Below are 13375 nucleotides of genomic sequence, written 5' to 3'. Positions count from 1 at the left end.
GAATCCCACTCCAGCAATCCATTTTAATCCAACTAACTTCTTCTTCCCTCGAGAGTGCTTTCTTTCACTGAGGACTTTTTCTGTCGCACAGACCTAAATCAGAGCCAGCAAATTTATAAATATACCCGAATATAAATATCTGAAAAGGCCTAAAAAATAGAAAGGAAATCTACCTTAGATCAGGGGTGATTTTCTGACAAGGGAATTCTATTTTTATTAAGTATTTATGGTCTCTTCTCCGTGTTTTTTCCCGGTGGCTCGGCTTTTGCCCAATGTCCCCACCATAGAAAGACTATATCCCCTTCCGTTGAGTTCTGGGGGCCAACAACAGTAAGCTACATGAGGGCGCACTGACCGACCCACAACTTGCTTCTCTTTGCTAAAGCAACTACAGTACATTCCTTAAATTATTACTGAGAGAACTGCGGGAAGAGCAGAGGCAGGGAAAGTTGGGGGGACGGGATGGGATTTATGGGATAATGGGAATTTGGTTTTCTGTGTATGTTTTTATGAGTGAGGTGCATTGGCGAGTTAAGGTGTTCTAATAATAATTATGGGTTGGAACACATTTTCTGTAGAAGAGTATGTTTGAGGGGGCTCTCCCAATTCTTCTATCTGTAATTCACTTTAATATCTGTTTCCCCCTCTAGACTGTAAGATCCTTGTGGGAGGGATCATGTCTACCAACAGAATTGTATGGCACACTCCTAAGTGCTTAACAGAGTGCTCTGCATACAGTAAGCGCTCGATCATCATCAACCGTATTTATTGAGCGCTTACTATGTGTACTAAGCTCGATAAATTCCGTTGACTAACTGAAATGAGGGAACAAGCAAAAGTCCCTTTAATTCTTCTGTGTGGGAGGGAAAGGTGGGGGGTCAGGGAATGGCAGGAAGCATTCTTCTGAAAGCTATAACCCCCTTCTTGACTTCCTCCTCATCATCATCATCAATCGTATTGAGCGCTTACTATGTGCAGAGCACTGTACTAAGCGCTTGGGAAGTACAAATTGGCAACATCTAGAGACAGTCCCTACCCAACAGTGGGCTCACAGTCTAAAAGGGGGAGGCAGAGAACAAAACCAAACATACCAACAAAATAAAATAAATAGAATAGATATGTACAAATAAAATAGAGTAAAAAAAAAATATGTACAAACATATATACATATATACAGGTGGTGTGGGGAAGGGACTTCCTGAGACCTAATCTGCTACCCCACCTCTATTCTATCATCATATGAGGAAGTCACTCACCACCGGTTAGCTGGGCAGGACCGAAACAGAGCGCCAGCTGAAACCCCAAGATTACTGCGACGAGTCTTGAGGACGACTGATGCTGTTGCTGCTGCTGCTGCTCCAGAAACGAACCTCTGCTGTTCGGGTTCATTCCATGATACATTTTTTATCCACAGAGGGCATCCAGGTTGCAAGAGTCTGCAACAAGAGACAGACTACGTCGGTCCTCTACAGCTCTCGAGGTTCCTTCACATCAGCTCCAGCCACTCCATACCCACCTCCCCAGTCATCATGAACCCCCCCCCCCCCACCCTTCCCTGGTCCCTTAATAATAATAACGGCATTTATTAAGAGCTTAATAAGAGCAAAGCAGTCACCCCTCGAGCCCCAGTATTTAATAAGCATCACGCGCTCCAGCCGAACGCCGTTTCTGCCAAAACCACCGGCTCGAGGGGGCAGGGGGTTCACTGCAAATCTGAACTGCGCTGGCCCCGTGTTGCCACCATGACATCATCAGCATCAATCGTATTTATTGAGGTGATCAGGTTGTCAATCAATCAATCGATCGTATTTATTGAGCGCTTACTTGTGTGCAGAGCACTGTACTAAGCGCTTGGGAAGTACAAGTGGGCAACATATAGAGACGGTCCCTACCCAACAGTGGGCTCACAGTCGAAAAGGGGGAGACAGAGAACAAAACCAAACAGGTTAACAAAACAAAATAAATAGATGTGTACAAGTAAAATAGAGTAATAAATATGTACAAACATATATACATATATACAGGTGCTGTGGGGAAGGGAAGGAGGTAAGATGGGGGGGATGCAGAGGGGGACGAGGGGGAGAGGATATGAAGCCTGCGTGGGGTCTCATGGCTGTCAGGCCACTTTTTTTTTTCCCTAGGCCTCTTCCAAATTTCATTCTAATACCGGAACTGGCGCGGCGAATGATATTTATCAGGCACCTGCATATTCCTCACTTTATGATGATGTGCGGTTGCAAACGGTTTCTGTCACTGACCAATCACATTTATTTATTTTTTGCACATATTTATTCTATTTATTTTATTTTGTTAATATGTTTTGTTTTCTGTCTCCCCCTTCTAGGCTGTGAGCCCACTGTTGGGTAGGGACTGTCTCTATATGTTGCCAACTTGGACTTCCCAAGCGCATAGTACAGTGCCCCACACACAGTAAGCGCTCAATAAATATGATTGATGATGATGTTGGGTAGGGAGCAGCGTGGCTAAGTGGAAAGAGCCCGGGCTTTGGAGTCAGAGGTCGTGGGTTCAAATCCCAGCTCCGCCACTTGTCAGCTGTGTGACTTTGGGCAAGTCACTTCACTTCTCCGGGCCTCAGTTCCCTCACCTGTCAAATGGGGATGAAGACTGTGAGCCCCCCGTGGGACAACCTGATCACCTTGTAACCTCCCCAGAGCTTAGAACAGTGCATTGCACATAGTGCATTGCCATTATTATTATTAGGGACCGTGCCTATATGTTGCCAACTTGTACTTCCCAAGCGCTTAGTACAGTGCCCCGCACACTGTAAGCGCTCAATAAATACGATTGATTGACTGACAACCTGATCACCTTGTAACCTCCCCAGCGCTTGGAACAGTGCATGGCACATAGTAAGTGCTTAATAAATGCCATTATCATTATCAGGGACCGTGTCCCTATGTTGCCAACTTGTACTTCCCAAGTGCTTAGTACAGTGCCCCGCACACAGTAAGCGCTCAATAAATACGATTGCTTGATTGACAACCTGATCACCTGGTAACCTCCCCAGTGCTTGGAACGGTGCACTGCACAGAGTAAGTGCTTAATAAATGCCATTATTATTATTAGGGACTGTCTCTAAATGTTGCCAACTTGTACTTCCCAAGCGCTTAGTACGGTGCCCTGCACACAGTAAGCGCTCAATACGATTGATTGACAACCTGATCAACCCGGGCCTGGCATGGCCTCCCTCTGCCCATCCGCCAAGCTAGCTCTCTTCCTCCCTTCAAGGCCCTGCTGAGAGCTCACCTCCTCCAGGAGGCCTTCCCTGACTGAGCCCCTTCCTTCCTCTCCCCCTCGTCCCCCTCTCCATCCCCCCCCATCTTACCTCCTTCCCTTCCCCACAGCACCTGTATATATGCATATATGTTTGTACATATTTATTACTCTATTTATTTATTTATTTTATTTGTACATATCTATTCTATTTATTTTATTTTGTCAGTCTGTTTGGTTTTGTTCTCTGTCTCCCCCTTTTAGACTGTGAGCCCACTGTTGGGTAGGGACTGTCTCTAGATGTTGCCAATTTGTACTTCCCAAGTGCTTCGTACAGTGCCCCGCACACAGTAAGCGCTCAATAAATACGATTGATTGATTGACCACGATCACCTGGTAACCTCCCCAGCGCTTAGAACAGCGCACTGCACACAGTAAGTGCTTAAGAAATGCCATTACCATTATCAGGGCCCGTGCCTATGTGTTGCCAACTTGTACCTCCCAAGCGCTTCGCACAGTGCCCCGCACACAGTAAGCGCTCAATAAATACGACTGATTGACCACCTGATCACCTGGCAACCTCCCCAGCGCTTGGAACAGTGCACTGCACGTAGTAAGTGCTTAATAAATGCCATTATCATGATCAGGGACCGTGCCTATATGTTGCCAACTTGTACCTCCCAAGTGCTTCGTACAGTGCCCCGCACACAGTAAGCGCTCAATAAATACAATTGATTGATTGACAACCTGATCACCTGGTAACCTCCCCAGCAAATAGTAAGTGCTTAATAAATGCCATTATCATTATCAGGGCCCGTGCCTATACGTTGCCAACTTGTACTTCCCAAGCGCTTAGCACAGTGCCCCGCACACAGTAAGCGCTCAATAAATACGACTGATTGATTGATTGACCACCTGATCACCTGGTAACCTCCCCAGCGCTTGGAACAGTGCCTTGCACACAGTAAGTGCTTAATAAATGCCATTGTTATTATTAGGGACTGTCTCTAAATGTTGCCAACTTGTACTTCCCAAGCGCTTCGTACAGTGCCCCGCACACAGTAAGCGCTCAATAAATACGATTGATTGATTGACCACGATCACCTGGTAACCTCCCCAGCGCTTGGAACAGTGCATTGCACACAGTAAGTGCTTAATAAATGCCATCATCATGATCAGGGCCCGTGCCTATATGTTGCCAACTTGTACCTCCCAAGCGCTTCGTACAGTGCCCCACACACAGTAAGCGCTCAATAAATACGATTGATTGATTGACAACCTGATCACCTGGTAACCTCCCCAGCACATAGTAAGTGCTTAATAAATGCCATTATCATGATCAGGGCCCGTGCCTATATGTTGCCAACTTGTACCTCCCAAGCGCTTCGTACAGTGCCCCGCACACAGTAAGCGCTCAATAAATACGACTGATTGATTGACCACGATCACCTGGCAACCTCCCCAGCGCTTGGAACAGTGCATTGCACACAGTAAGTGCTTAATAAATGCCATTACCATGATCAGGGCCCGTGCCTATGTGTTGCCAACTTGTACCTCCCAAGCGCTTAGTACAGTGCCCCGCACACAGTAAGCGCTCAATAAATAGGACTGATTGATTGACCACCTGATCACCTGGTAACCTCCCCAGCGCTTAGAACAGGGCACTGCACATAGTAAGTGCTTAATAAATGCCATTATCATGATCAGGGCCCGTGCCTATATGTTGCCAACTTGCACCTCCCAAGCGCTTAGCACAGTGCCCCGCGCACAGTAAGCGCTCAATAAATACGACTGATTGATTGACCACGATCACCTGGCAACCTCCCCAGCGCTTGGAACAGTGCATTGCACACAGTAAGTGCTTAAGAAATGCCATTACCATGATCAGGGCCCGTGCCTATGTGTTGCCAACTTGTACCTCCCAAGCGCTTAGTACAGTGCCCCGCACACAGTAAGCGCTCAATAAATAGGACTGATTGATTGACCACCTGATCACCTGGTAACCTCCCCAGCGCTTGGAACAGTGCATTGCACACAGTAAGTGCTTAATAAATGCCATTACCATGATCAGGGCCCGTGCCTATATGTTGCCAACTTGCACCTCCCAAGCGCTTAGCACAGTGCCCCGCGCACAGTAAGCGCTCAATAAATACGACTGATTGATTGACCACCTGATCACCTGGCAACCTCCCCAGCGCTTGGAACAGTGCATTGCACACAGTAAGTGCTTAAGAAATGCCATTACCATGATCAGGGCCCGTGCCTATGTGTTGCCAACTTGTACCTCCCAAGCGCTTAGTACAGTGCCCCGCGCACAGTAAGCGCTCAATAAATACGACTGAAGGACTGGATTCCCGCAGCTCCTTGGCGGCTTTTCCACGGGATTGGAAGGGCCCTCTTGCACAACCTCCGGCTGTCAGCTCAGCCCGGGGGGGGGAACCAACCCAACCCAACCCCCCCCCCCCGCCCACCTTCGCTCCCCTCCTCCTCCTCCTCCTCCTCCTCCTCCCGGCCGCCCCTTCTTCCCGGATTTAACGCCTTTTCCCGCTTGTCCGCCTCACCTGCGGGTCTCCCGCGTGCAGCCGCCTCCTGCTCCGCTCTAACCCGCATCTGGGCAGGACCAGCTCCGCCGCCGGAGGAACCAGCGGCAGCCCCAAAGCGCGCGCCCGCCCGTGCGCGTGCCCGTGCGGCAGCCCTCGTGCTTCCCGGACCTGGGGGCGCGCGCGGGCGCGCGCGTCTGCGGCCAGGTGGAAACGGGGGCGCGTGCGCGCGGGCGGCGCGACCTCCCCCGGCCAACGGGGAGCGCGCGCGCGCCCGTGCGGGAGCGCTCCTACTTCCCCCGTACCCGGGGGCGGGAGCGCGCTCGCGCGCAGCGGCCAGGAGGCAACAGGGGCGCATGCGCGCGGACCGGCGCCACCTCCCCCCGCCCCACTGGGAGAGCGCGCGCGCGCCCGTGGGGGAGCGCTCGTACTTCCCCCGGACCTGGAGGCGGGAACGCGCGCGAGCGTGGCGGCCAGGAGGTAACAGGGGCGCATGCGCGCGGGCCGGCGCGACCTCCCCCCGGCCAACTGGGGGCGCGCGCCCCCGTGGGGGAGCGCTCGTGCTTCCCCCGTACCTGGGGGCGGGAGCGCGCGCGCGCCAGCCAAGTGGAAACAGGGGCGCATGCGCGCGGGCCGGCGCCACCTCCCCCCGCCCCACTGGGAGCGCTCGTGCTTCCCCCGTACCTGGGGGCGGGAGCGCGCTCAGGAGGTAACAGGGGCGCATGCGCGCGGGCCGGCGCGACCTCCCCCCCCCGCCCAACTGGGAGCGCTCGTGCTTCCCCCGTACCTGGGAGCGGGTGCGCGCGCGCGGCGGCGGGCAGGAGCGCATGCGCGCGGGCCGGCGCGACCTCCCCCCGCCCCCCGGCCAACTGGGAACGCGCGCGCGCGCCCGTGGGGCAGCGCTCGTGCTTCCCCCGTACCTACTAATTTTATTTGTACATATCTATTCTATGTATTTTATTTTGTTAGTCTGTTTGCTTTTGTTGTCTGTCTCCCCCTTTTAGACTGTGAGCCCACTGTTGGGTAGGGACTGTCTCTAGATGTTGCCAATTTGTACTTCCCAAGCGCTTAGTACAGTGCTCTGCACATAGTAAGCGCTCACTAAATACGATTGATGATGATGGGGGCGGGCGCGCGCGCGCGTCTGCGGCCAGGTGGAAACGGGGGCGCATGCGCGCGGGCCGGCGCGACCCCCCCCCGGCCAACTGGGAGCGCGCGCCCGCAGGGGAGCGCTCGTGCTTCCCCGGTACCTGGGGGCGGGAGCGCGCGCGCGCGCGCCGGCCAAGTGGAAACAGGGGCGCATGCGCGCGGGCCGGCGCCACCTCCCCCCGCCCCACTGGGAGCGCTCGTGCTTCCCCCGTACCTGGGGGCGGGAGCGCGCTCAGGAGGTAACAGGGGCGCATGCGCGCAGGCCGGCGCGACCTCCCCCCGCCCCCCGGCCAACTGGAAACGCGCACGCGCGCCCGTGCTTCCTCGTACCTATTCATTTTACTTGTACATATCTATTCTATTTATTTAATTTTGTTAGTCTGTTTGGTTTTGTTCTCTGTCTCCCCCTTTTAGACTGTGAGCCCACTGTTGGGTAGGGACTGTCTCTAGATGTTGCCAATTTGTACTTCCCAAGCGCTTAGTCCAGTGCTCTGCACATAGTAAGCGCTCAATAAATACGATTGATGATGATGGGGGCGGGCGCGCGGGCGCGTCTGCGGCCAGGTGGAAACGGGGGCGCATGCGCGCGGGCCGGCGCGACCTCCCCCCGCCAACTGGGAGCGCGCGCGCCCGTGGGGGAGCGCTCGTGCTTCCCCGGTACCTGGGGGCGGGAGCGCGCGCGCCGGCCAAGTGGAAACAGGGGCGCATGCGCGCGGGCCGGCGCCACCTCCCCCCGCCCCACTGGGAGCGCTCGTGCTTCCCCCGTACCTGGGGGCGGGAGCGCGCTCAGGAGGTAACAGGGGCGCATGCGCGCGGGCCGGCGCGACCTCCCCCCGCCCCCCGGCCAACTGGGAACGCGCACGCGCGCCCGTGCTTCCTCGTACCTATTCATTTTACTTGTACATATCTATTCTATTTATTTAATTTTGTTAGTCTGTTTGGTTTTGTTCTCTGTCTCCCCCTTTTAGACTGTGAGCCCACTGTTGGGTAGGGACTGTCTCTAGATGTTGCCAATTTGTACTTCCCAAGCGCTTAGTACAGTGCTCTGCACATAGTAAGCGCTCACTAAATATGATGATGGTGATGATGGGGGTGGGCGCACGCGCGCGTCTGCGGCCAGGTGGAAACGGGGGCGCATGCGCGCGGGCCGGCGCGACCTCCCCGGGCCAACTGGGAGCGCGCGCCCGCGGGGGGGCGCTCGTGCTTCCCCGTACCTGGGGGCGGGAGCGCGCTCGCGCACAAGCGCGGCGGCGGCCAGGAGGTAACAGGGGCGCATGCGCGCGGGCCGGCGCGACCTCCCCCCTTCCCCCGGCCAACTGGGAGCGCGCGCGCGCCCGTGGGGCAGCAATCGTGCTTCCCCGTACCTGGAGGCGGGAGCGCGCGCGCGTGCGCGCGACGGCCAGGAGGAAACAGGGGCGCATGCGCGCGGGCCGGCGCGACCTCCCCCCCCCCCGCTAACTGGGAGCGCTCGTGCTTGTTGGACAGGGACCGTCTCTATGTGTTGCCAACTTGTACTTCCCAAGCGCTTAGTGCAGTGCTCTGCACACAGTAATTGCTCAATAAATACGACTGATTGATTGATTGATTGAGGTGGCTCACTGGAAAGAGCCCGGGCTTTGGAGTCAGAGGTCATGGGTTCAAATCCCGGCTCTGCCAATTGTCAGCTGGGTGACTTTGGGGCCAGTCACTTCATTCATTCATTCATCCCATCGTATTGATTGAGCGCTTACTGTGTGCAGAGCACTGGACTAAGCGCTTGGGAAATACAAGTTGGCAACATATATAGAGACAGTCCCTACCCAACAGCGGGCTCACAGAGGATCCCCAGGTACCCTGGCCATTTAAATGGGGGAAGGGAAAGAATAACAATAACAATAATAATTGGGGTATTTGTTATTCATTCATTCATTCATTCAATCGTATCTATTGAGCGCTTACTGTGTGCAGAGCGCTGCACCAAGCGCCTGGGAAGTACGAGTCGGCGACATACAGAGAAGGCCCCCACCCAACAACGGGCCCACAGTCTAGAAACGGGCTCACAGACGATCCCCAGGTACCCTGGCCATTTAAATGGGGGAAGGGAAAGAATAACAATAACAATAATAATTGTGGTATTTGTTATTCATTCATTCAATCGTATCTATTGAGCATTTACTGTGTGCAGAGCACTGCACCAAGCACCTGGGAAATACAATTCAGCGACATACAGAGAAGGCCCCCACCCAACAACGGGCCCACAGTCTAGAAACGGGCTCACAGAGGATCCCCAGGTACCCTGGCCATTTAAATGGCGGAAGGGAAAGAATAACAATAATAATAATAATTGTGGTGTATGTTAGGCACTTAATAGGTGGCAGGCACTGTTCTAAGCGCTGGAGTAGACACAAACCAATCGGGTGGGACCCAGTCCCCGTCCCACATGAGGCTCCCAGTCTTAATCCCCATTTTGCACATGAGGGAACTGAGGCACAGAGAAGTGAAGTGACTGGAAGTAATTAGAATCCACATCCTTCTGAATCCCAGGCCTGTGCTCCATCCACGGGACCTTTGAATCACAATTCTCCCTTTCAGCCATTTTCCTCTCCTCCCCCCCAGCTCCTTTCTCTATGACATACTTCTATGACTTCACTTCTCTGGGCCTCAGTTCCCTCATCTGGAAAATGGGGATGAAGACTGTGAGCCCCCTGTGGGACAACCTGATTACCTTGTAAACTCCCCAGCGCTCAGAACAGTGCTTTGCACATAGTAAGCGCTTAATAAATGCCATTATTATTATTACTATTATTCTCCTGTACCTGGGGGCGGGAGCCCAATGTTGGGTAGGGACTGTCTCTATATGTTGCCAATTTGTACTTCCCAAGCGCTTAGTCCAGTGCTCTGCACATAGTAAGCGCTCAATAAATACAATTGATGATGATGATGATGGCCAGAAGGAAACGGGGGCGCACAATCTCCCCCCGTCCCACTGAGAGCGCGTGACTGCATTCATTCATTTCATTCAATCGTATTGAATAATAATAATAATGATGGCATTTATTAAGCGTTTACTATGTGCAAGGCACTGTTCTAAGCACTGGGGAGGTCACAAGGTGATCAGGTTGTCCCACGTGGGGCTCACAGTCTTCATGATGATGATGGCATTTATTAAGCGCTTACTATGTGCAAAGCACTGTTCTAAGCGCCGGGGGGGGGGGGGGGGATACAAGGTGATCAAGTTGTCCCACGGGGGGCTCACAGTCTTAATTCCCATTTTACAGATGAGGGAACTGAGGCCCAGAGAAGTTAAGTGACTTGCCCAAAGTCACACAGCCGATAAGTGGCGGAGCCGGGATTCGAACCCATGACCTCTGACTCCCAAGCCCTTGCGCTTTCCACTGAGCCACGCTGCTTCATCCCCATTTTACAGATGAGGGAACTGAGGGATGAGGGAAGTGAAGCACTGTTCTAAGCGCTGGGGGAACACAAGGAGATGAAGTTGTCCCACGTGGGGCTCACAGTCTTAATCCCCATTTTACAGATGAGGGAACTGAGGCACAGAGAAGTGAAGCGACTTGCCCAAGGTCACACAGCAGACATGTGGGGGAGGTGGGATTCGAACCCATGACTTCTGCCTCCCAAGGCCGCGCTCTTTCCACTGAGCCACACTGCCTCTCTGAATTCAATACAACTGAATTAATTAACCTCCAACCTCATGTGATTGTATTATACACAAACAACTGCAACTGTGAATCTCCGCCCAAGTGCCCAGTGCTATATTTTCAAAATAACTGCAGCTGGTAAAATTTAAGGTATTTAAAAAAAATTCAACGTGGAAATATTCTGTCTTTCTGTTTGCTTACACACTGGACACATTTGCATTAACATTAAGTCCTCGGTACTTTTATCTTGTTCCAAGAAAGGCAAATAAGTGCTATAAGGCATATTTAGTAAGAGTCCCTCCACGTTTAAATCTCTTTTGCTATTTACATATATGCTTCATTTGTAAAGATGAAGCTACTGATGAGATTCTATCCGATCTGTAAAATGTAGCTGAAATGACCAATACAGGACCAACCTACCGCATTGTTTGAAACTTGAGGATATATTTTTTTTTTTACTTTGTTAATAGGTTTGTCCGATTGTTGGGGCTGTCTCTGTTTTGGAGCCTGCCTCTCGGTAATCCAATTTTTGCTCAAGGAGAGCAACCTTAACCTTTTTTCGGTTGGCCTTTCTGCTGCTGCAGTGGTCTCCCAGCAATCCACTATGCTACGTCTTCAGTCTATCAATCAGTGGTATTTATTGTGTACTTACCGTGTGCAGAGCACTGTACTAAGCACTTGGGAGAGTACAATATAACAGAGTTGGTAGACACATTCCCTGTCTCCAAGGAGCTTACAGTTTAGACCTTCTATGGTCATTCTTCCCTCAATGGCTTAGGGGTGCTCTCTTTAAATTCACCCTAAACAGCTACTTGGGAATCCTGCTCTTGTCCACATTTGAGCAGGGAAGCTGTGTTTTTCCTCATCAATCGTATTTATTGAGTGCTTACTATGTGCAGAGCACTGTACTAAGCGCTTGGGAAGTACAAATTGGCAACATCTAGAGACAGTCCCTACCCAACAGCGGGCTCACAGTCGAAAAGGGGGAGACAGAGAACAAAACCAAACATACTAACAAAATAAAATCATCATCATCATCATCATCATCATCATCAATCGTATTTATTGAGCGCTTACTATGTGCAGAGCACTGTACTAAGCTCTTGGGAAGTACAAATTGGCAACATATAGAGACAGTCCCTACCCAACAGTGGGCTCACAGTCTAAAAGTGGGAGACAGAGACCAAACATACTAACAAAATAAAATAAATAGAATAGATACGTACAAATAAATTAAATAAATAAATAAATAGAGTAAAAAATAAATAGAATAGATATGTACAAATAAAATAAATAGAGTAATAAATATGTACAAACATATATACATATATACAGGTGCTGTGGGGAAGGGAAGGAGGTAAGATGGGGGATGGATGTGTTTTTGTGAGCACTGATTGCTTCAGTGCTGATGGGCATTTTGATTTTATGGTCAGTTACATGTATTGGCTCGAGACTGTAAGTAAGCTCCTTATGGGCAGGGCAGCTCCTTATGAAGGAGGCAGGAGAGAAGCAGGGGGAATTGGGAATTAGGAATGAGGGATTAAAGTGCACCCAATAGAGAGATCAGCGAAATGTCTCCACCTGGAATAACTGCTACTTTCAGACAAGTCAGTTGTATGCCAAGAATAGACTTCAAGCAGGCTGATCCTGCCCAACCCTTCTGTAATTCTGTTGTATTGTACTCTCCCAAGTCTTTGTACAGTGCTCTGCACATACTAAGTGCTCAATAAATACCATTGATTTGCTGTCACAGTTTCAGTGAGGTCCTAAAAACTGCTCTCTGTATTTCATGCTTTGAAGCTATTGTCTGCTTCCTGTAATAAACTTCAATTTGCTTAATGCTGGATATAAGAAAAAAACAAATACAGGCTGATTAAGTATGTGTTCTTTAACTAAAGTTGTTATCTAGTTGGTGAAAAAACTTTTCCAGTCATTCATTTTGTGCTTAAATTTCTGTCTCTCTAAGGCTTGGGTTTTTTTTATACACCTTCAGTGGTGCCTAATGCCTAAGGAGGAGCAGCGTGGCTCAGTGGAAAGGGCGTGGGCTTTGGAGTCTGAGGTCATGGGTTCGAATTCTGACTCCACCACATGTCTGCTGTGTGACCTTGGGCAAGTCACTTAACTTCTCTGAGCCTCAGTTACCTCATCTGTAAAATGGGGGTTAAGACTGTGAGCCCCACGTGGGACAACTTGATCACCTTGTAACCCCCCCAGTGCTTAGAACAGTGCTCTGCACATAGTAAGCACTTAACAAATGCCATCATTATTATTATTACTATTAATGCCGCATCTCTGTTAAAAATAAGTCCCCTAAAAACTTTTGCACTTTTAGTGGGATTGTCTTAAAAAAAGGACCCCCATGTTTAGCTTTTCTCAGTTTTTATTCCAGAACTGTGCCTTCTCTAGCACGCTGTCCACTAATGAACCATGGTTTCTTTTCCCCCACTTTCAACACACCACCCAATCTATCATCCACTAGATAGTGGGAAAACTGTTGCTCTATGATCTTTTAAATGCTTAGGATTCCCTTAACTACGTGATTATTTTTGTACCATCTCATGCACCTTTAAAATCTGTGATGAGAGTGCTTCCAGCCACTTTTCCTTTTAATTTCATTCATTCCTTCTTTCAATCGTATTTATTGAGCGCTTACCGTGTGCAGAGCACTGTACTAAGCGCTTGGGAAGTACAAGTTGGCAACATATAGAGACGGTCCCTATCAATCAATCAATCAATCAATCGTATTTATTGAGTGCTTACTGTGTGCAGAGCACTGCACTAAGCGCTTGGGAAGTACAAGTTGGCAACATATAG

At 50.7% G+C, this 13375-nt stretch overlaps 1 protein-coding gene across 2 annotated transcripts in view; it reads right to left on the bottom strand.

Annotated features, from left to right (window-relative positions):
• Nucleotides 1-5932, bottom strand: part of SUSD4 (sushi domain containing 4) — a 63099-nt gene extending 57167 nt beyond the window's left edge. For both annotated transcript variants that reach the window (XR_005455031.1, XM_038760998.1), the window contains exons 1-2: nt 5796-5932; nt 1257-1436 (exon numbers count right to left, since the gene is read on the bottom strand). Coding sequence is in view for 1 of the 2 variants with exons in the window: in XM_038760998.1 (XP_038616926.1) it covers nt 1257-1401 (145 nt within the window). In the remaining variant the exon portion in view is untranslated. The remainder of the gene's footprint in view (nt 1-1256; nt 1437-5795) is intronic.
• Nucleotides 5933-13375: the final 7443 nt, after the last annotated feature.

This window comes from Tachyglossus aculeatus, chromosome 19 (assembly GCF_015852505.1).
Source record: "Tachyglossus aculeatus isolate mTacAcu1 chromosome 19, mTacAcu1.pri, whole genome shotgun sequence".
Classification (NCBI taxonomy): Eukaryota; Metazoa; Chordata; class Mammalia; order Monotremata; family Tachyglossidae; genus Tachyglossus; species Tachyglossus aculeatus.
This window is presented reverse-complemented; position numbering and strand designations above follow the sequence as displayed.